The sequence below is a fragment of the Podarcis tiliguerta genome (genome assembly GCF_965153285.1).
Source record: "Podarcis tiliguerta genome assembly, chromosome: 12".
NCBI lineage: Eukaryota > Metazoa > Chordata > Lepidosauria > Squamata > Lacertidae > Podarcis > Podarcis tiliguerta.
Window position 1 is genome coordinate 37,885,120 of NC_139545.1, and position 24,295 is coordinate 37,909,414.

The 24,295-nt window shown below is 42.1% G+C and overlaps 1 protein-coding gene across 3 annotated transcripts in view; it reads right to left on the reverse strand.

Annotated features, from left to right (window-relative positions):
* Positions 1–579: 579 nt before the first annotated feature.
* The window catches only part of PIP4K2A (phosphatidylinositol-5-phosphate 4-kinase type 2 alpha), a 177,640-nt gene continuing 153,924 nt past the window's right edge, over positions 580–24,295 (reverse strand). For all 3 annotated transcript variants that reach the window (XM_083406699.1, XM_083406700.1, XM_083406698.1), the window contains 6 exons: positions 14,471–14,617; positions 12,635–12,673; positions 10,277–10,390; positions 6,623–6,863; positions 4,857–4,960; positions 580–3,893 (listed from right to left, as the gene is read on the reverse strand). In XM_083406699.1, coding sequence (XP_083262825.1) covers positions 3,813–3,893; positions 4,857–4,960; positions 6,623–6,863; positions 10,277–10,390; positions 12,635–12,673; positions 14,471–14,617 — 726 coding nt within the window. In that variant the 3' untranslated portion in view covers positions 580–3,812. The remainder of the gene's footprint in view (positions 3,894–4,856; positions 4,961–6,622; positions 6,864–10,276; positions 10,391–12,634; positions 12,674–14,470; positions 14,618–24,295) is intronic.

A 24,295-nucleotide genomic window follows, 5' to 3' on the forward strand; every position in this document is an offset into this window, starting at 1 on the left:
AGCTGTGGCTCCCCCCAAAGAATCCTAGGAAGTGTAGTTTGTTGTGGGTGCAGAGAGTTGTTAGGAGACCCCCTGGTCCGCTCATCAAGCTGCAGTTCTCAGTCATTTAACAGTCAATCCCCCCTTCCCAGGAAACTCAGAATTTAAATGCATAGTGAGGATGGGGCCTAAGCCAAATCTTACTTTAGTTGTTACCCCAAGCAAAACAGACTGGGAAACAGCAAAAGGGGTGCAAGGTCCCCTCCAGATGCCAGCATATTTGCGCAGGCCTGGCAAATCATAGTTTGGTTTAGTGTGGCGTGCAAACAAGGATGCTACACAATGTTTATCATGTTTGGAAGCAACTAAGTGACACTTGTGTTGCTTGTGGCACCCGAGAGAAAAGGGAGAAAAGCAACATGCTGTTAGGACTAGTAAGGTACCTCTGTTGCCCTAGCTGCACACTCAGGCACAGGATACAAGGCAGCAAATTGCAATGCAGGTCATTAAGGAAGATCTGCTGGGAAACCTGCTAGCACAGGGTTGGGGTGGTGAGAATTGTGTATAATAGCACAACAAGTGAAGAGACACATCTAGCGGCACAGTAGAAATTAGTTAAGTTTATTTATAATCCTGAAAAGTCACTGGTGGTAGCATTTGTTGTGACAGTCCACCCAAGTATACAGTATATATAATACATCCAATCGTACCAATAGAGATTCAGGTGAGAAAAGAGATGGCCATTTATTTGGTGAAGCATTTTCCTTAGACTCTTCAGCTAGGTGGAGCTCTATAAACTTACAATGGTGCGCCGTCCATTTGGGGGGTACGTTTGCAGTGACTGGGAATTTCAGCGACTATTACGTCACGAAACAGAAAATGAAACCCCAAAAAAGATTTGTTCAAAGTAATGTCTCTCAAGGGTAGTAGGACGTGTGTGGAAAGTGCATGACCTACCCCTTGTCAATGACTTGACAACCATTCCTTGCATCAACCTGAAAAGTGTTTTTGTAATCTATCCCAAACTGGAGCCTCAGTAAGACAGAAGCTACAGCTATTCCAAGATGTTGGACAAACTACGGTTACTAAAGAAATTTGCCATCCAGATTTGGAACAGCTGACTTTTAAAGAGGGGGTACTGCCATCTGCATTGAGGAACAGTGTCGTGGGGCAGGATAGCTGAAAATAATGCCAACATAGGTCACATCTGGCAACCAATGTGCCCCTTTTCGTATCAGATAGTACATGGGGTAGATGAGTCTAAAAAGCCTGGGTCACAAATTTTCACATCCCTCTAGCTGCTATGATCAAACTACGCCTCCTGGTGTATATATTTTGCTCTAGGAGGCTTATGGGCATTATTTTCAGCTCTCCTACCCCACTACAGTAACGAGTTGGTCATTAACATTATAAATATATCAAAGGGGAAGGAGAACTCAGGTGGTGAGAAAACCATGTGGGGCTGTGCCTTTTGCCTCGCAGTCACTAATAGCTTGGCTGGGAAGTATGCCCAAACAGCAGGAGGGAAAGGAGACAACAGCACTGATGAGATGCAACATAGGAAGCTGCCTTATATTGAGCCAGGCCACTGGTCCATCTAGCTCAGTACTGTCTACACGGACTGGCAGATGCTCTCCAGGGTTTCAGACATCTTTCCCAGAGATGGTAGGGATTGGACTGAAGACCTTTTGCGGGCAGAGTGGGTGTTCCAACACTTAGTTATGGACCTCTCCCCACACACAAAGGGAGAGTTGCCAAAAAGGATCAGCAGTTTGGGTTAACTTATTGTGGATAGAAGGTCTTAAAAGGTCAGTGTAAATCTCAACATCCATCTGTTTTCGCATAGCAACAGGGCCTTTTAAAGCGTCCAAGAATGTTGTCGGTCAAAAGCAAGAGGGAAGGTGATTGCTTTTAATAACTGAGAATCCCATCACTCTTTAAGATTCATTATCTTCGGTGGGAAAATAAAACCAAATTAGATACATTTTTAAAAAAGGTAACACAGCCTTGGATAGCTCAGTTGGTAGAGCAATGAGACTCTTAATCTCAGGGTTTGGGGGGGTGTTGAACCCCATGTTGGGCAACAGATTCCTGCATTTCAGGGGGTTGGACTTGCAGTCCCTTCTAATTCTATGATCACAGCCCTGTTGAAATATTGTACAGTGTAACAAGGATATTGCCTTTGGCTGCATGAGAGCAAGATCAGCTTATGTTTAACAGAGTTCTCTGAAGCCAACTATACATATTTATGCTCAGCTGCAAGCTTAACAGAACTGGCATTAAGTAAGTGGAAAAGGCAACCTGGAATTTGTGGAACAAGCTTTACGTTGCAGAGTGGGAGAGAGAGAGAGTGGTTTATTTTTTGAGTTGCCCATGAATGTCTGTTTCAACATATAATTTTTTTAAAGGCACAATTTTAGCACAGTGTATTAAGTAGAGAATAGTAGTTTTAAGCATATCTAATTCTGTCGTCCTCAAAGTTTGGAACCTTCCCCCCCCTCCCCAAGTGATCTGAGGTTTTTCAAAACAGGTTATAGGCGACAACATAATTTTAGGCAAATCAGTTAACACAGCATTGTTTGGAGCAACAGAGCTAATTAGGTAATAAAAATGCCATATAAAATAACCTCAAAACAACCTGTCACCATAGACTGCAAAAATATTTTCTATCATGGAGGTGAATTGAATATCCATTTGGGTACATTACTGCATATTATACTTCAAGAAATTACTTCATCTGTACTGCAAAATAACTTTACATGTAAACTTCAGATTCACATACTGTGACATACTCAAAGCATCCCTGTTTTCCTATTAATGTAAACAGTAAAATTTAGGGCTTAAAAAAAGAATATTTTAATAAAATATTAAAAACAGCACAATGTAAGCATTTAAATGTCTCGGTTTTGATCAGTTACAGGTGAACAGACTTTCCTATTCCTTTGTTCATGTGGTGGAAAATGCTATTATTGCCCAAAATGATTAATTTCTTCCAAAAAAAGCATCATTGATTTCCTTTGTAGTACACTCAGCTCCTATACGATAAACATACAGTGTAAAATCTTCATGTAACATGACAATTAAACAGTCTTAATGTTCCTGCTCCACCTCCCTCAAAATATGTCTACCCTTGGCAAAGAACACACAGCATGATTATGACATTAGATTTTGGTAAAACAAGAGCCAGACTTCTGAATTGCTGGAAGACTTATTTCCTGTTGCAATGGGCCAATTTAATTAAATGAAAAAGGTGCCAACAGGAAAGCTTCCGGCATAAGGAGCTTATGATGTTTCTGTTTTCAAAGAGTGCCAACATGCAGGGTAGTAAAGTGTAACATTTGCAGTAAGGTCATAGTCATCATCGCCACCAAATACTGTCTTGCACCTCTCAGCTCAAAACGTAAACTGATCCACAGTTTAGTTTCGACACCAATATTGTAGAACTCAACATGCATATAATGCCTTCCTCCCCACCCACCTCTAACCATTCATTCCAGCTCAGCTAGTATCCACGGAGTGTTGTTGCAATGCACACCGAGTAAGAAGCTGATCTATTTTAGTTATTATTAGTTAATTTATATTTGTTTCTGCACACACTCACACGCACACACGCATCAGAAATAGCTAGAACTATGCTGGGCATAAATCAGGCAGCTGTTAAAGCGAGTATTTCACCCCAGTCAGTCATCTTTGCCAGCAGATGTAAACAAGGGGGCTGCCTTCTGCAAGATAGCACTTTGAGAGTTCCTTTTAAAAGAAGCTTTTTATCCCTTACACACTTGTAGCCATTGCTGCTGTTCCCAGACCTTGTATCTGTCCAATGGAACATTAGGTTACGTCAAGATGTTGGCAATAAAGTCCAAGAACCGCTTTGAATACTGTTCGGGATTCACTGTTGAAATCTCTGCACCAGCCTGAAAAAGCAAGACGCAGTTTAAGAGAACAATTGGCTTGTTGTGGCAGGAGATGCGTTCATGATGTCCATGTCACAAAACACACACTATGGTAACCATGGTATTTAGGAGGAGGACAGCAAAAGTAAAAATCCAGACATTGCCCTAAAATGAAGCACGCTGGGGGAGTGCCAGGGCCTTGCAAGTGATGACTCTTGAAGTTGTGCTACTCAGTCATCCAAGCCCCTCCTACCTCTCTGACTCTTTCCAGCTTGATTCATAGTTATCTTTGTCCAGAGCTTCGCCTTTTACTTTCAGGTTTCTTTTCTGCCATCCCTTCTTCCTCCCACCCTCCCTTCCATATCACCATCCTTGTCTGCCCTCTCCCCAATATTTTCTTCAAAGTGGTGCCCCTGAGCAGCAGTGTATGTTTGTGTGAACTCAATATTGTGTGATCTTGCCAATCAGTACCAGCAAGTCATGATTGACTCCCCATGGTAAGCATAAGACTGTCAAAGGGGCAGTGGTGGCAGTGGGCGGCTGTATCTCTATTTTCGTGTTATCTGAGATGTACCACAGGTGTGACTGGCTCCTCTAGCATGAACTCAAAATTCAAAATGTGGCCACTTGTCTAAAAACGCTGCTGATCTCTAATGTTGAACTAGGGCTGGGCGATATCTTGGTATACGATCCAAAACTGGTTTTGAAGTCCATATCATGATATTGGTTTTATAATTTTTGACCTGGCAATATATCACAAATCATGATGTGTGTGAGAGAGAGAGAGCATGCTATGCAAAAATCACAATGTGGGAAAAACCGTGAAGCCAGCCTTTGCATAGCTACATCCTTATTTCAGACATTGTGATATCTTAGTATATCGCGGTGTTTAGCTGGTGATATATTGCGAAGTTGAAAACCAGGTATTGCCCAGCCCTTATGTTAACATAACTAAGTTGGAATATATACATCAATGAAACTTACGCCGTGTTTGACGGTTTTTGCAGCATGGGCAGCTTTCTTTTTTGCATCGTAATGAGTAAGAATATCAATGATTGCCATAAAGTATACCTCCTTCCTGGGTGCATCTGTGAAAATAATTCATAGTACTAAAAATAATGCACATCTTTGTAGCCAAGAGATTAAACAACTCTGCGGAAGCAAGTTGGAAGTTATTCTGGTGGTAGACCTTTGCCCCTTTAATAGTGTCTTAAAAACCATATGTCAAAGGGCGAATGTGAGTCCTAGAAATCTTTTCACTCTTTGATAATTGATTAAGGGGTAAGAAAGATAGATAACACTAATCAGTGGAGAGAGAGGGGAAAGTGTGGGTGCACTTAGCTGCAATTGCAAGCTGGCACAATTAAAAGTGACTGCAGAATTAAAACTTCCACACCAAAACTTACAGTTTACAAGTTTTTTGATGACTGAGTGAATTTGTAAGGACCTTAACACTTTGCTTAAATATGTTAGATTTGCTTTTGAAGATTTTTTAAAACACATTTATAAACCGCTTCATAGCCTGAGGTCATCAAAGTGACCTACAAGAATATTTTTAAAATGAGATACCTACAGGACCGCCTCTCCTGGTATGCCCCGCGGAGGACCTTAAGGTCCACAAATGACAACATTTAGGAGGTCCCAAGTTGTAAGGTGGTTAGATTGGTCTCAGCTAGGGCCAGGGCCTTTTCAGTACTGGCCCTGACTTGGTGGAATGCTCTGTCACAAGAGACTAGGGCCTTGTGGGACTTGACATCTTTCCGCAGGGCCTGCAAGACAGAGCTGTTCTGCCTGGCCTTTGGTTTGGACTCAGTCTGACCCTTATGTTTCCCTCCCCTTATGGTTTTATCTTTAGGCTCCTTTTAAAACAAGGCTGCATTTTAAATTGCATTTTAATCTGTATTTTAAATTAGGGTTTTTTTTCCTATTATTTTTTTACTGTAATTTTACTGGTGTTAGCCACCCTGAGCCCAGCTCTGGCCGGGGAGGGCGTGGTATAAATAAATTTTATTTTTATTTTTATTATTATTATTATTATTATTATTATTATTATTATTATTATTTAGACTAGAAGAAAAAACATGTAGTACCATGATGAGTTTTTGCCACCACTTAAAACCTCATCTTTTCACCCAGTCCTCTGGCTGAATCCCACACTTTGCAATTTTATTTGTAGTAAGTGCTGCAGGTTGTTTGATGGGGATTTTAAGTGTGTAGTAAGATTTCAACTTGTTTAAAATGTTTTAATTGTTGTTCTGTATCAGCTTTGGTAGTTACACTGCCCACAGCACAATGTAAAAATCTAAACAGGGAACCTCTGGAACATGCCAAAACAATCACCTGTTTCTTTTGTCAAGCAAGGTGTATTTGCCATTGTAAATAACTGTCCAATGTCTATGCAGTCAGTAGACTTTCAAATGAAAGCAAAAAGGAGTTATTCAAGACATCAGCTCAGAATCTCTATCTTTCTGTAGCATTTAGCAATATAGCTGGCTAATGCAGTATTGTAGTCATTTATAAGTGAACTGCTTTTACTGTATTCAGACAATACCTAATAATGACATGTTAAAATCAGAGCCATGCATTGAAGATCCCTTACCCCACTCCAAAAAGTTTTTAAAATCCTACTATAGATGAGCAATTGATAATTGGGCATCATGCTTTTTGGCCTTGGTGGAGTTTTCTTTCCTTCTAGAGACTTGGAGACTGATGCAAGAATTGAAATATCTCCCATGTCTAAATATACTTACTTTCATGGCATTTTATTCCATAAACATCAATGGTTGGATCGAATTCTCCTGGAGCTAAAGGCTGCAAGCTGTTGAGTGTATTTCCTGGGCTATCTGGAGGCGTTCCAACAGGATGAGCCCCATCGCTTTCTCCTTCCTCTTCATCGTTCTCTTCGTATTCAACCTCCTCCTGTTCTGCTCTCTCAACATCATGAATTCCAACCAGCAAACTGTAGTCCATGAGTTTCAACTGAGCAAGGAACTTTGAAGGCAACAATAAAAGAAGGTCAGTTACCAAGGGGTAGAAAATCCCAAGATCCAGTTGGGTGGGGGTGGGAAAAGGTAACTTTTCGGCAGCAAATGTTATTTTCTACTGCAACGGGCTTTCTCGAGTGAAAGCCAAAACAGGAAGCTTCAATGGAAAACAAGTGGGATTCTTCAAGTCTGGTATATTTTATGCATGGCACGAAAGGAGAAACACGACAGTTTCCCTAGCTATAATTTGGATTTGAGGATTTGTTTTTTGCTTTGAGAAGTTGAGCAGAACGTTGCTTAAGAGAACTTTCTACCTCTTACATAGTGCTAGAACTAGGAAACCAGCCAATGAAATTGACCGGCAGCAGATTCCGGATAGACGAAAGGAAACAATTCTTCACACAACTCACAATTTAGTGACAGAATGAGTGTGTGGATGGCCACTAGCTCAGGTAAAATCCATCCATCAGTTGATGGCTAAATGGAACCTCCCTATTCAGAAACAGTATGATGGGTCACAGCAGTGGGGAAGCCTTTCGTAGGCTTTTCAGTAGGCTATTGGTTTGTCTCTGTGGGATACTGAATGCTCTGGCTGACAGGACTTCGATATTATCTAGTAGGAAACTTCTTGTAATCACCATGTCTGACACTTGCAGAATTCACTAACCATTGTTTAAAAGCAAAATAGTATGGAACTAATGTATTTGTACCTAAATGTCGGTGAGACACATGGCTTCATTTCCCACCAGCTCCAATGATCCCACTGTTTGCGTATGTACACAAGGGAGAGGAATGCCATACAGTGACCACAGCTTCTGTACAGGTGTCTGTAAAACTGCATCCTAGTGTGCCTAAGGCTCTGAACACATGATCTGTACCCTGCAACTAGATCATGCATTCAAAGCAGTGGTACCTCGGGTTACAGACACTTCAGGTTACAGACTCCGCTAACCCAGAAACAGTACCTCGGGTTAAGAACTTTGCTTCAGGATGAGAACATAAATCATGCTCTGGTGGCGTGGCAGCAGCAGGAGGCCCCATTAGCTAAAGTGGTGCTTCAGGTTAAGAACAGTTTCAGGTTAAGAACAGACCTCCGGAACGAATTACATACTTAACCCAAGGTACCACTGTATATCCTGCTCCAAGAGTACATTCTACTTGGACCATGCGCATGAACATTGACTGGGTGGGGGCAAAATTGAACTGGTGAAGCAAGGCAGAAGAGCCAAATTTATGCTGCTTTAAGAAATGCTTTGTTACATGACAACTTTCAATAAAAGAATGCTAGCTGCAAGGAAAACAGATTTGGCCGGTCAGTGTGGATGACACCTATTAGTGTTCATGTGCATTGCTTGATTTACTTTAAAAAACCCCAAAACTAATAGGTAAGATGAGGGGATGCAGAAGGGGCTTTTAACCCTTTGCTCCTGCCACTGTCCTGATTTGAATCAACCCTCCCTTTCAATTTGCCATGTTGCAACTAGTTTGATCCTGAAGATCGGTCTTAAAGACAAGACTGCAGGAGTGCAATAATTTGATATACCGTATTTTTCGCACCATAGGGCGCACCGGACCATAGGGCGCACCTAGTTTTGGGAGGCGGAAAACAAGAAAAAATTATTCTGAACCCCAGAAGCCAGAACAGCAAGAGGGAACTGGCTTCTGGGATACAGTGTGGCTGTTCTGGCTTCTGGGGTAACCGTGCCAAGCCTCTTCAGGGCAGCGGGATGAAGGTTCCCCCTGCCCAAAGAGGCTGCGCAGGGCTAAAGCAGAAGCCAGGACAGACGCGTCGCTGAAGGGGCACTGTGCCTTCTCTCTCTCTGTGCAGCGCCCCTCCTTCACAGGAAAGGTGCTGCGCAGAGAGGGAGAAGGCGCAGCGCCCTTCAGCGAAGCTGAACAGGCGCGTCGCTGCCAAGCGGGAGGGGGAACAGAAGGAGACCCTTCTGTTCCTCCTCTGGCTTCGCTGGAAAGGCGCGTCGCTCAAGGGGCGCTGCGCCTTCTCCCTCTCTGCGCAGCGCCTCTCACAGGGAGAAGGCGCAGTGCCCTTCAGCGAATCTGGAGAAGGAAGAAGGAGACCCTTCTGTTCCTCCTCCGGCTTCCAGGACCGTCGCGTCGCGGCGGAGCCTGCATTCGCTCCATGGGACGCACACACATTTTCCCTTCATTTTTGGAGGGGGAAAGTGCGTCCTATAGAGCGAAAAATACGGTACATTAGATGGCTGCCATGAAGGCTTGTTGAGCATCTTAGCCCCATCCCAGCTTTATGCAACTGAAAAGCCATACTGCATAATCAAGCAAACTCAGAAGCAGAGTGCAGAGTTTCCAGAAAAACTGGACTCTAAGGAAGCAAAGCCGTGATCCAGAGAGTCCCTGCTAGAAACATAAATCAAAGATTAAAACTGATTTGAAACTGAATTACATTCAACTAAATATATTGGGGTAAATTTAAGTATTTTTGTGAGCATAGTTGCTGCTCTTAGCATGCCCTCCCCCCAAAAAATAAGAATGTGAAAGATAAAACCAAGATTCAATTCTAGTTTTCCATTATCACCGTGGCATGCCAAACCACTACACAATAATTGCCTACATACACAATTTAATGATCCTTCAATATGAATTCTAATCAACGCCATAGAAGCCACTCCAAACACAATTACATGACTGACCTTCCAAGAATCTGTCATACTTAAAATAGCAGAAAATGCAATTTTGCCCATATTTCAGAGGCACATCAAGTGTTTACGGAGCATTTTAACAGTTCAAGATGCAGTGCCATGAATATTAAAAGCAACATTTGTGCGTTTCCCCCTGATGCTAGTTTACACCACCAGCTTGAGGGAAGCAATAGCCTGCCCCAGCCTCAGCATTCCTCCTGTAAATAGACCATGGCTCTAATCCCCCTTTATCTCCTCATTTCAGGGGTTTCCAACCTTTTTGACCCAGTGGATGCATTTTGAACTTTGAGAAAGTGCCACGAGCACCAGTCATGAAATGGTGCTGCAGAGTCATGGCACACCATAAAATGACTGCTGTGGGGCCTTCGTGCAATGGCTGCCACATCTAAGAGAGCAGAAAAAGAGACAGAATCACGAAATGGTGCAGGCATGCCACCCCATCAAGGGGGGGAAAGGCACCTGTATCAGGAATTTTCATTGATAGCTTTTGTGGGTACCATGAGAAGTACTGGCAGGTGCACTGGGGGCCCTCCGTAACATATTGCTCTCATGAAAAAACATCAGCAAAATCCCAGTTACAACCGGGAGGACAAATAATTTACAGGTCCCTATAACATTTATTTGCAGCATTTTGCAATATTGAATTGGTGGGGTAAATCTGCCTAGGAGGTCTGACTACAATAGGCACTATGGCTTTTGCTAAGTGTGGTGAGCTTCAGAGCTGACCAGGCAAGCGACCGCTTACCTCAACATCCTTTTTAAGCTTTTCAAGGAATATCTTTTTGTTTGTGTCATCAATATAAATCTTCTGGCCATCGTTGATGAAGTCGTTGTCTTTGAATGTCGGCAGTTCTTTGGCCTGAAACGGACAAGAGAAAGCTAGCACATAAAAACCGTTTCAAAACAATGAGCCCAGTGAAACAAGCAATGAATTCCTGATCAAAAGCACAGGGGAGTATTTCAGAGCTATCCAAAATGTGAATAGCCACAAGGGGGCACAAATGAGCTACGGCTCCAGTGCACACAAGCAATGATTCTAAATGTAAGGAACAGAGCATCGTATTTTCCCATTTAATTGAGACCTTGTTTGCTTTTATGACCGATTTGATTAAGTTAAGCCGTTTTAGAGTATTTACAGTAAAAAAGGAAACACGTTGCTCCTCTGCAAGATCAGCCTTCACCTTGTCAAGAGTCGTTGCACACACATCTGTTTTGTCAGACGTCTAGCACAAGAAATAGGTGCGGGGCTCAGCTGCACTCATCAAAACGCCCAACAAATGCTGCACATTCAAAGGGCCCAATTCTGATACTCTGCTCCCCAATTAACTATGGTATAGGGTAGTGCCGGATTTGCGTATAAGCTAAACAAGCTATAGCTTAGGGCCCCACTCTTTAAAGGAAAAAAAACAACCTGGATGTACACTTCCAAAAGATAAAAAACAAATAAAATAAAACCTACATACAGCAACAGTGTTTTGTGTTGTGTTGGCTCCTATGATGTAAGCAATGGGCCCCTCCTGCTATATAAAGAGCCCCATTACCTTCAGTAACTTAGGGCCTCATCAAACCTAAATCCCGCCCTGGTAAAGGGAGATCAGGAGCAGGTGTCATGAATCATGTGCTTCCTCACCACTGCTACCACACACAGCACTGGGAGAAGCCACATTTCCACCCCTGATCTCAGAACCTGTGGGTCCCCAGATGTTGTTGAACTACAACTCCCATCACCCCTAGCTAGCAAGGCCAGAGCTCAGGGATGATGGGAGTTGTAGTCCAACAACATCTGGGGACCCACAGGTTGAGAACTGCTGCCCTAAGACATTTGTAGGCAAACTAAGGCCTGGAGGCTGGATCCGGCCCAGTCGCCTTCTAAATCTGGCCTGCGGGCGGTTTGGGAATCAGCATGTTTTTACATGAGTAGAATGCGTCCTTTTATTTAAAATGCATCTTTGGGTTATTTGTGGGGCATAGAAATTCATTCTTTTTCTCTCTCAAAATATGGTCCAACCCCCCACAAGGTCTGAGGGACCGTGGAAGAAGTTTGCTGACCCCTGCCCTAAGAGGTAGCTGGCTAAAGCATGTTTGATTGAATAGCTGTGCTATGCCCAAGGTGATTCAAAAAGTTAAGGGCATGCTTTCCAACTTGTTCTCTAGGTATGCCAATGTAAGACACACATACAAGTTAATGTGGAGCTTCAGTGGCCTGGTTCACTGCTTTGCTCCTCCTAAGCCTTTTTTTTATTCCCATACTGCGCTGAGCTAAACCCAGATTTGGCTTAGTGTTTCAGCCAAAAATGGCTTTGTGGTGAAGCTCTCCTCACTGAACCACAAGCTGTAGCCAATGTTTATGTGAACCAGGTCACTGTAACAAAGACAAAGCATTTTTGTGCAAGGTATTTTTAGCTAAAACTTCTGGAAGGGTGACTGGGTAGAGGGCAGCAGACGCTCATTTCTTCACACTTCTATACAGGGATATGTGTAAATTGGTCCTTAACACAAAGGCAGAGGAAGCAGTAAAGGAAGGTGAAGATGCATTGGCAAAGGAGAAGAGAAAAAGGCAGCACAAGGTAAGATGAGCATTTCAAGCCTGGTGATGTGAGTCTACACACACTGCCAGAAACCCTAATCCAGACTTTGGGGCACCAACTGACTCGGGCCATAAAATTCCCCATTAGCACCTATGCACTGGTGCAGAAAATACACCAGTGGCAGAGGGGGGTGGCATGCAAATACCCAACCACCATTTTTCTTTGAGGCCAAACTCTGAATTATGCCCAGAAGCAAATTGGTAACCAATCAGATCTGCTTCTCCAAGCAGTAGCCTAGAAATAACTACTGAGATCCTTTTAACTCAACAGTACTTGTATGTATTTTAATAGTACTGTATGGTTTTTTTTAATGCTTGAAATTCAGAATGTGTGTATGCTGTCTGATTTCCTATGCTTCTTATTGTATAAATAAATGTTTGTAATTATTTTGAAACCAGCATCTGTTATTTACAGGCAGAGTGATGGCAGAATCATGGTACATGATTATCACTGTTTCCCCCCCTTTCTTAAAAGCTGAAGTTAGGCAACTTAAGGAAACATAACCTTTGCCATACCTTTTCCTTGTCGCTGGCTTCTCTTGCAACTGTAGACCCCTGAAACAGAAATACTGCATTTAAATTGCTGCTGGGGATAAAACTGAAGGGCATAGGTGTTCTTTTATGCATAATTCCTCCAGTAGATTCACAGTAAGGTTTTTCACTGTAGCCCTGATGCAAAGTTACACACACTCAGATTACAGTATATGCAACGTTCAGAAGCAATTAAAACATTCTGGCATAGCAGTAGGTTAAGCAGAGGCCCCTATCCCTGATGTGTTTCCATCTGGAAATGTCTGCAATTTTAAAAACAGGGATACAGTGACCGAAGCTTTGAGGACAGAACGCCCAATTGCAACCTAGAACTCTTGCCAGATGACACCATGAAAAAAAGGTAACAGGCGGTTGACCATCTTTGATTTGAGCTGTTTGATAGGGGAATGTTCTCCCTTGGGAGGTTGTGGACTCTCATTCACTGGAGGTTTTTAAGCAGAGTTTGGATGGCCACCTGTCATGGACCCTGTAGTGGAGATTCCTGCATTGCAGGAGGTTGCAACAGATGACCCCCTTGAAGTCCCTTCCAACTCTGCAATTTTATGAATCTATGATTGGACTTGTCAATTGACGAGCATATCAGCCCTGCCAAACACCAACTTTTGCAGCTAGTGAGACAAGTTTAAAATTTTTGAATTGGTGTACAATGTACATATAATTGAATTTGTAGGAACCGAGGAGGCCTGATGTTTGGGAGTATTAATGTTAGCTGCATGCCACTCTTGGCAGGTAGCAGAACTGACAGGCCGTAATTTTGTTGTCTCCAGAAAACCATTTATACTAACGTAAGGGAGAAGGCATTGGGTACGCTACAGCCAAAAGGGGGTGAAAGAATTATGTTGTCATTCAAAATAAGCTTGGCCAGCAAACATGTCTATTTAAGCCAACAGAATGTAGGTTGTTTGCATTCTGGATTTTGAGCTCTCAAGGCCACCCTACAGTTACGTTTCAGTCTGTAAGCAAATGCAAAGGTGCAAATCATATGGGAAGGTATACACCAGTTTCTTTTGCTAAAAGGGCATGTATCAGCTGGTTAAAATAAAGTGCACTGGAGGTCAGTCAGTCTTCCTGAGAGGCCAGTTTCCAATTGAAACTTATTTTTTTTCAGCTCGCCACGTTCCTTGCTAAGGAAACACGACAGGATATGAATAAGCTAATCTGAGCCAGTTTGACAGCTTTAAACACACCAACAGTGCAATCCTATATTTGTCTACTCAGAAACCCCATTAAGTACATTGGGGCTTACTCCCTTGCTAAGTGGGACTGCAGCCTAATATATTTGGTCATGGTAACAGAAAATAGAAGTTGCTTACTAGGGTTTTTGAATCTACAAATATTAGCTCAACTTTTAACACATTCTTCCTAACTCCATTAAAATGATTCTATTAATTTATTTTTTTTTAAAAAAAATCCGCATGCAGACTGATTTGTAACAGTCTACAGAATCCATTAAGGACATGAGAGCTGCTTCAGCTATTTTTTATTTTTTTACCCCTCAAATGGTTTTCACTGCAACCATTAGCACTTATCCACTTTTAGCAAGCATACTTCTGCTAAGCCACTTCCTTTACAGCACACAATACAACTCAACGTTATCTTACTTCCATAAAAGGTTTGGGCGTTAGATAAGCCACAAACTATTTCAATAATAATAGCTTAACGAAAGAGTTTCCTAGACACTTTCTGGTGTACTGCTACTGATAGCCTCTAAGAACCCACAGAATTTTGTACCATTTAGCGGGGAGGGGACTATCAAGGCAGCTACTGCAATATTCATAACAGAAGCAGCACAGTGCTCACCTTTAAATCATATTTTCTATAAACAGATAAACGGTGGCTGAATACATTCCTTGTAACAATCATATATACTTCGACTCCGTCAACAGTAAGCCGGTACATTCCCAAAAACTGAGGAAGTAGTGTGTTGCCATGACACTCCACTATAAACTAGAGGAAAAAATAAATATTAGAACTTGACACATACTGGATATTTGTTGCAGAGATGCACAGAAGTAACAGAGATTCAGACATACAGATTTAATGAGAAAAGTTATACCACAATGCAAACAATTAGAAAAAATAATTCTAGAACGCCCACATTCCTTAACTGTTGGTGGGCCACGCTATAGGGTAACTGCAGAATTTGAAAAGGCTCTTCCACACAGATATGAAAACTGAAGACACATTTCCCCCCCATTTAGTTAGGAATCTCTTCAAGGTGTTTCGCTAATCCTCGTCTCTCACAAACAGTCAGAATTCACATAACCTAGCAATTCCCTTCTCTACTAGTTCTCACCTCAAATCTGCACCTCATGATTACACAGTTCACTTCCAGCAGGTAGAAACTATGTACTTTCACTTCTAAGATCTCAGCATTCCCTCACAAAAAAGGATGTCCGCCTTGGAGCCTGCCACCTGCAGATATATGGGAGCTATCAAAATAGATATCATGCCCCGTTCAGCTAGCAGATATAAACACAGTATGCATCAAAAATACTTTTTGGGTTGTGTTCTTTGAAAAAATAAAAGGACGTGTTTAAAACTTATGTTATTTCAGTTAATGGAAGGAAGAATTACACCCAACCATTTATGAGGAACCAGAAAAGGACCTAGATCCGCAACACCATATTCGGTGTTCAGCAGGTTCATAGGGGCTTATCAACTCCTCCTAGTAGTATCTCCACAACCTTCCTGAAAGTCAGGGAGCAGCACCCTAAGTGATATATCCTTTTTCTGTATGCTTTCCTCTCTGGATTTCAGTCCATGCCTATGACCCAGCAGTTACTTCCATTTATACCAAATAGAAGTTACCTACCTAACTGTGCAAATTTTTTCTCTGCTTTATTTCAGTGCTTACATTTAGAAGCCATGCTAAACCTTGGAGCTTCTTCTTCCCCTGTTGTTTCCAGAGACTCACTGTTAACATCAACCATAGTTTAGGTGCAAATGAAATGCTAGACTGTGGTTAATGGAAAACGGAAGCAAAAGCTTCTAACATATCCTTGTGGCTACACTGGTGGACAAGGGGCAGGGAAGCTCATGAGCCTGAAGCTCCCTGAGAATCATTCTCATCACACTAAACTATGGTTTAGTGCAAAGTCTGAACTCTCCCAAGCAGAAGACACCTAGAATTGTATTACTATTGAGAATACAATAGCATGAATATAGGTATTGGAGGAGGGATGGTATTGACTTTACTTGCATAGTACAATGCCATAAAGGATTTTTAAAAAAATAAAAAGTACTCCTTTTTTTATAGCAGAGTAAGTCAAATTCTTAAGTGCAAAAGTTAACAATTTACACTTCTTTATTCCCCCAGTTCTGCAAATACCTAGTTTAGTGACTTCAACATTAAATGGAAATGTATTTAGAAGAATACAAATGAACAAAGTTAACCATATCTGGAGACACTTCTTAGCTGTAATCAAACAGCTTTTCAGGTTGCTAGCAACATCTATAATAGTATAGAAACAGACTGAGGGTTAATCTCATGGGACATATAAAACACTACATTTGTGACATAAATATGGAGTGAAATAAGCCTTTTCTTCATATCCAAAGATAGCAGCTATTTTGAATTTCACTCAACATGACTTTTCTTCCAGGGAAAAAACCACATAGGGCAAATGAAACAAATACATTTTAATGCTATCTTTTAAAAACAAGAATGTTCTGCAATAAGGTGTTTCTTTTTCAAACCATATTTGCTGTACTGTGCTACCTCGCAGGACTATATATTCTATATTCCCAGACTGATGAAAGAGATGGCTATCCATCCAACTATGATTTTAGTTTCTATTTATCAAATTGGTTACTGTATAGGGAAAAGAACTTGAGCAAACACTTTGCTATCTTTTTAAACCACGAGTAACACTAATGTTCAAGTATCATTGATTTAAAATATCTGTAAGACCCGTAACAGTAATATTTTGTGTCAGATATTAAACCCAGCTTTATTATGGCACTTACCTGAAAGTAAACATACCGTTATATTAACATTTCATAAATCATAAGTATATTTGTTCATTTTTTTTAAGTAAGTACCCCTAATCTCCTTGGACCAGTGAGAATTCCCCACTACCAAACATGCAAAGGCTAGTAGGTAAATATATTAAAATAAATGATGGCAGTTGGACTGGAAAGTGGTGAATAAAACAGGTATTCTAATTTAAGGTTTAAATACGCTGGCATGCTGGCAGCTGGCAGGATAAGAAAACAGCAGGCGCTCAGCTGGAGGAGATAAGGAGGAAGGAAACCCTGTTGGCACATCTAATCCTTGACAGGCACCCTGCTCCCTCAGGGAGAGAAGTGATAAATGGCACATTGTGTACCCTTCACAACTCACATACCTCAAGGAAGCTGCCTTACACCAAGTCAGACACTGGTCCACTTAGCTCAGTACTGTCTACACTGACTGGAAGCAGCTCTCCAGGGTTTTAGTAAGGTAAAGGGACCCCTGACCATTAAGTCCAGTCGTGACCGACTCTGGGGTTGCGGCGCTCATCTCGCTTTATTGGCCGAGGGAGCCGGCGTACAGCTTCCGGGTCATGTGGCCAGCATGACTAAGCCGCTTCTGGCGAACCAGAGCAGCACACGGAAACTCCGTTTACCTTCCCACCGGAGCAGTACCTATTTATCTACTTACACTTGATGTACTTTCAAACTCCTAGGTTGGCAGGAGCAGGGACCGAGCAACAGGAGCTCACCCCGTTGTGGGGATTTGAACTGCTGACCTTCTGATCGGCAAGTCCTAGGCTCTGTGGTTTAACCCACAGTTTCACCCGTGTCCCACACTCCTGGGTTTTACATTACAGTCAAACCTCGGTTGTCAAATACAATCCATTCCAGAAGCTCATTTGGCTTCCAAAATGTTCAACAACTGAGGCGTGGCTTCCGGTTGGCTGTAGGAACTTCCTGCACTCAAGCGGAAGCCGCGTTGGACGTTCAGCTTCCGAAAAATGTTCGGAAACCAGAACACTTACTTCCAGGTTTTTGCCGTTCGGGAGCCAAAACATTCCAAAAAGGAAGCATTTGGTTTGACTCTATCAGGTTTTTTCATATATACTAGAGCTCTAGCCTTTTTTCCTGACACGTTATGCAGAGAAATGGGAATTGTCTGTGGCTATTAATAAAACTTACTTTAAACACACAAAAAAGATGTGGTGAGGGGCAAATAAGTTTTCTATCCAAAAGCCTAAAGCTTCTTACCTCCCCCCCCAAAAAAAACCTATTTATTCCTGCTATTTCTGTTGGAAAGTAGGCAAACAAAATTAATTGTTTGGAAAGAGGGCTACAGGATTTTCATTGGTGCCCATTAACTGGCAGTTTCAGTTTTGCCTACACATTAATTGGAAATCTAGTCACAAACAAGTCTTCGTTTGATACATTCCAAGAATTCAGCATTCTTTATTTTTTTAAAAAAAAACACACTGTCTAAAGCTTTCACTACTTAAAAACAAATCTATAAATAAAAGACAAATTGAGCCCTATGGGAAGAAAGAAAAGAAAAGAAAAAACACTAATTTTCCTAAACACATTCAGTGAGTGTACTGTAGCATTTTAAACAAAGGCCTCACATACTGCTCATTCTTAGATGCCAGCAGACAAAGACTCCTGCATAGTGAACTGACAATGCGTAATTCCGTCTCTGTTTAACACAGTAAATTCCAGAATTCGTATACTAAAATTTATCTTCCAACAGCTCTTATTAGTCACTATTTCTCTCTCTCTCTCTCTCTCTCTCTCTCTCTCTCTCTCTCCTCATAAGATATGCCACTTGTCCTTTGAAAGTTAGCATTACAAACCTGAGCCACTTCTCTCTACATTCACCAAATTAATTCCATTGTGTGTAGTCTTTCCCAATTCCATTGTGCACAGTCTTTTGGTACTATTGTTTTATCACGCTTCTGCACAGTTTAAGTCCCCTCACCAAATATTTGATCCCCAAACTATTTTGCCAGTCATGCCACTACCCTGATGAAAATATTAATATAGATGTGTTACAGACACAAAAAGCAATGAATTATCAAGGCAGCAATTATCTGCACTCTTGTGTTGCATTTACAATAAATCTTGAAAGAGGAGCTCCAGTCTCTCTCTCTCTCTCTCTCTCTCTCTCTCTCTCTCTCTCTCTCTCTCTCTCTCTCTCTCACACACACACACACACACACACACAGAAATGCAATTGCACTCTTTCCACTCAAATTGCTAATAAACACAATGTGATTTGGAGAAAATGCCTTTTCAAAGAAGACATCTATGCTAAGTGAAAGGGGGATATAGCATAAATTATCAGTTGCCCCAATTGTGTAGTAAGGCATCCCCTACATGCTAGGCATATACTATGTAGAAGGCTTTTAAATTCATGATTTGTAAGACATGCACAGTGTTGAGCTAATTATACTTTCTGAAGATGCTCAGCACTGTAAACGACTAAGCGTTTAAGGAGTATACACCTTCCAAATTTAAACATGAACCTGAATTATTGCACATACAATTGCATGAAATAACTCATTGCTAAAACAACTGTTAACACTCAGATTTGCTCAGGGAGGGCGATTTCAGACAGGTTATTGTCTTACTGCCACCATGAGAAGTCCAAGCCATTGGGTCATTTAAGATAAACTGAGATATTATGCTGTGTGGTGCTTCTTCTAGGTCGCATCCTTGGGACTTTTTAGCCCTACTTACTACGGCCCCAAAATAGGAAACCAGAAACAAAACACACCAAGTAGGGTTTCCTTTAAAATAAAAAGTTCTGCTTATCCAGTGCGTGTTCCTACTATATGAAGTACTGTATATACTACTATAAATCTACAAGTTGACCAGGAAAAAGCAGCATGTTACACAAGCTTGCTGACGAAGTTTGGAGTTGGGGAGGGAGGAAAAAGTTATCTATCCTTTCTCCCTGTCCTTGTACATCATCCAAAGACATAATTTCAAAGACTGGGCACTTCCTTTAACTTACTGGCACTGCATTTTCAGAGTAGGGATGGGGAACCTAGGACTATCCAAGTGTTATTGGACTCCAACTCCTATCAGTCCCAGCAAGCAATGGCGTGGGTGATGGGAATTGTAGTCCAACAAATGGAGAGCCATGGACTCTATATCCTTGACTTAATAGTGACCAGACTGATTTCTGAGCTATGGACTCCTCCCTCAGCACAACTTGGCTGTTCCAGTGTATCTTCAGGAATGTATGTTTAAGGGGTGTTTCCATGTCTTAGGAAACGATGGGTGTGTGTTGTCCCCATCTATGTGTGTCTGTCCCCCACAAAAAGATTTATCCTTCCTACAAATAAATTATGTTGATTTCACTTATCCAGGAGGCCCTATCCCTGTAAAATTCCAGAGGCAGTGGCTCATTATGTCCAAGCTCCAGAGCATGAACAGAATGCAAAGTTTCAAGCCAACAAGAAAAAATAAAATCCCTGACTCTCCAAATGAAATGAAGAACATTTTACCATCAGTTTCTTCCTTCCTCTCTCTATATAGGACACAATTCTGGCACCATAAGGGACCTTCTTCAGAATATACCTCACTGGGACAATGCAGAAGACCATATGTGATCTATGAGCAATGGTTTATTCTACAGTTTCTAGCAGACTGTTTAAATAATAATAATAATAATAATAATAATAATAATAATAATAATTTATTTCTACCCTGCCCATCTGGCTGGGCTTCCCCAGCCACTCTGGGCGGCTTCCAAAAAAATATTAAAATACTGTAATACATCAAACATTAAAAGCTTCCCTAAACAGGGCTGCCTTCAGAAAGTGAACATTATTACCAGGAGTGTGTCAAAACATTCCTTGCACTTCGAGTGAGGTTCTGTGGTCTGGAGCACAATAACTTAATGCTGCGGAACTTGAGAAAGGTCTGCAAACTTCAGAGATGGCAGCAGGCTCCATACTGGGGATGCCCTGACAGGTACAACCCTCTTACTGTGTATTGTGGAAAGAATAATAATAAAAAAGAGGCATTTCATGATATCAGTAGTGCCAGTTTGGTGGGTGGTTCTAAAGGAGCTGGAGCTAACTAAGATGACAGGTTCCCCCCCCCCCTGAAAAATCATCGGTAACCACAACTCATTCCACAGCAGTGAAATCCACCAGTATCATCTGATGTATGAGTAGCCCCTGGGAACCTTCTTGAAATAAAAAGAAGCCAACTGTATCAGGTATTTATAATTTAAGCCTTCATATTTTTACATTGATCTCCTTTGCACAGAGATGTCTATCAAGAGTTCTGCAGTTGTCACTGCTGCTGAAACTCTTACTTGGCAACAGCAATCGTTTCCGACTTTGTTCTTTGGTTTGCCGGTGCTTTGATCATTTCAATATATTCCAGGATAATTCCTCCAGAGCATTTCAGCATACATTTTGACAAAAAGACATGCATTTTCCTTTGAGATTAAAGGGCCTATATATTTTTAAAGTTGCACTGCTTCACACAGTGTAAATAAAAGCTATTTTACAAAAAGGGATGCAAGTCTGAATGAGTCTTCATTAATTCCCTGCCCTAAAAATGTTCAAGGTGAGAACTATGCATTTAACGACAAGGCTTTGACAAGTAAAAGTTCAAATACAGATGTGCTAGACAAAAATTCTTCTCTAATCCCAGCTAGCCTGAACAGAATGGTTTTGCGTTGTTTTAAAGGGTGGTCATCTTATGCCAAATGCCTGGTAAAAGAGAGTTTCTGTGCTGTGAAGCCAATTTAGAGAGTTATCTCCTACTCAGTTTGAGCTTTGTGTATAGAGGGCCTCATTAAATTATTTCTAGATCAGCCCCGAGAAGATACTTTTGGCAAGACAGTGATCTGTCAGGTGTGAAAAAGCAGATCATTATGTTTTCAATGTTCAGGTTCATTCAATGTTACAGGTTGTAGCCAGGGGGTACAGAAATCTCAATAATCTTGGCTATACCACAACACTAATTGCAAAAGTCTGCTAGCTGTTCTGCTGCCCACAGCTCAGCCATTGCACACAGAGCAAGATCGGAAGCTGTAACCCAGCAATTCTGGAAGCCAACTTGGCTGATGGGATGAACAGGAACTAAGCAACAACCCCATCCACGCCCCTACACAAGTAAGGCTTGAGTGGGGAGCTGCTTAACACCCATTCCTAGTCACCACTGCAACCCCTGTTGAAGGGTAGAGTAAAGGTAAAGGGACCCCTGACCATTAGGTCCAGTCGTGGCTGACTCTGGGGTTGTGGTGCTCATCTCACTTTATTGGCCGAGGGAGCCGGCGTACAGCTTCCGGGTCATGTGGCCAGCATGACTAAGCTGCTTCTGGTTTACCTTCCCGCTGGAGCGGTACCTATTTATCTACTTGCACTTTGACGTGCTTTCGAACTGCTAGGTTGGCAGGAGCAGGGACTGAGCAACGGGAGCTCACCCCGTCATGGGGATTCGAACCGCCGACCTTCTGATCAGCAAGAAGGGTAGAGTGTCAATACCTTAAACCAGAGGTGGGGGAACTCTTTTCAGCCCAAGGTCCACATTACATTCTGGGCAACCTCCCAAGGGCCACATGGAAATACTGGCCACAGACCAAAGTGGGTAGAGTTACAAATATTTCACCTCTATACAAATAGGCCTGTTTCTACACACACCCCGTCTCCATCCAGCCAAGCAAGAGGCATTAACAGAATTCAAGGACGCATTCTAGTCAAACAAACAAAACCTTGGGGTGCAAGGAAAGGCCTGGGGAGAATTCCAAAGGCAGAGAATATAACATAAGAACATCAAAAGATCTCTTCTGGATCAGGCCAAGGTCTCATCTACTCCAGCATCCTGGTCTCACACTGGCTCACCAGGTGCGTATGGGGAAAACCTCAAGGAGGACCTGAGTATTAAGTAGTGGGTTGACAAAGCAAGCAACATAGAGATTTCTCCAAGTGGTTCTTTATAGTAAGCTGGAACTGAACTGAACAGCTCAGCTGGCCTGCTTTTATAGACAGCCGGCTGTCAACACTGTAACAACAACACCCCAGGGTTTCCTGCCTAAATTAACTGATGTGGACCTGAGTGAAAACTATATACACAATACCCCTGGTGGCCAGGGTGAGCATTTCCATACATAACACTGAGCACAAGAGCCCTTTCCTGCAACTGGTATTCAGAGGATTGCTGCCTCTGACCACAGCCTGGAGGGTTGCATTTGGTACCTGAGCCCCAGGTTTCCTAACCCTGCCTTAAAGAAGATTAAAGTCCATTTGTACATTACTTTAAAGCAGTTGCTAAAATGCACACCACTCAACCCTATAAGCTAGAAGAAGTTTTGAGGGAATAACATCTTTAGATGGTTAGAATGTCGGACTAGGATTTGGGAGAACAGGGTTCAAATCCCAACTCAGCCATGAACTCTCACTGGGTGACCTTGGACCAGTCACTACTCCCTCTCTGCCTACCCCACCTCACTGGGCTGTTGTGGGGATGAAATGGGGGGAAATTAGAACCTTGAGATCCTTGAAAGATAAAGGTGGTCTATAAATTGAATAAATAAAAATGAGCAGTCCTGTGACTGGCCCCCAGGCACCAGGTGAGCTACATTGCTGAGTGTAGATCTCTTCCAGGGTAACAAATAAGAAACTGTGGCATTTAATGCCACTTCCCCATTACTTTTAGCCATTTGCATACATCTTTTTCTGGGACTTCACTGCTGTGTCAATGTTCTTTAGTCGCAGAAACTGCTAAAGGTGTCAAGGCTAAAATGTTATGCACGCTTACTAGGTAATGCTCCACTCTGAACTTACCTTCAAGTAAACATGTGCAAGCAGAGGCCATACAGTCTTATGTTTCCTGACTGTATCTACAAAGCTGTTTCTATATATACATGCTAGATCATTACTACAGTACTTCTACTACAGCTACAATGGTGACATAAAGGTAAAGGGACCCCTGACCATTAAGGTCCAGTTGCTTTATTGGCCGAGGGAGCCGGCGTACAGCTTCCGGGTCATGTGGCCAGCATGACTAAGCCGCTTCTGGCGAACCAGAGCAGCGCACGGAAACGCCGTTTACCTTCCCGCCGGAGCGGTACCTATTTATCTACTTGCACTTCATGCTTTCGAACTGCTAGGTTGGCAGGAGCAGGGACCAAGCAATGGGAGTTCACCCCGCCGCAGGAATTCGAACCACCAACCTTCCGATCGGCAAGTCCTAGGCTCTGTGGTTTAACCCACAGCGCCACCCGCATCCCAATGGTAACACAGACCACAGTAAAACATTTCATGACCCCTCAATCATCGGTTTAAAAGCTTGATATGTATGGAAGGCATATGTGTATATTAAAGAAGAAGATTCAAATTCTCATTTTTAGCAACTACAATTTAGGTCCAACAGCAGAAAAGGGTTTTCACAACACCCAGGTCAAAAGACAAAGAAGAAAGCAGGAAGAAACAAGACAAAAACAGACTCCCCTATATTTTTAAAGGAAACGTACATGCTAAGAATGCAGCCCACCCACGTTAAAACATACAGTGAGTAGCAGTTTGCTCCGTGAGAAATGAACTGGGTCTCTTGTAGGCAAGATAAACCAGCAAAACCTGTTCGTAGAAAAATAGTTGCAAGCCCCTCCTCTGGCATTCCAGTAGCCAATGAATCAAGAATAGTCATACA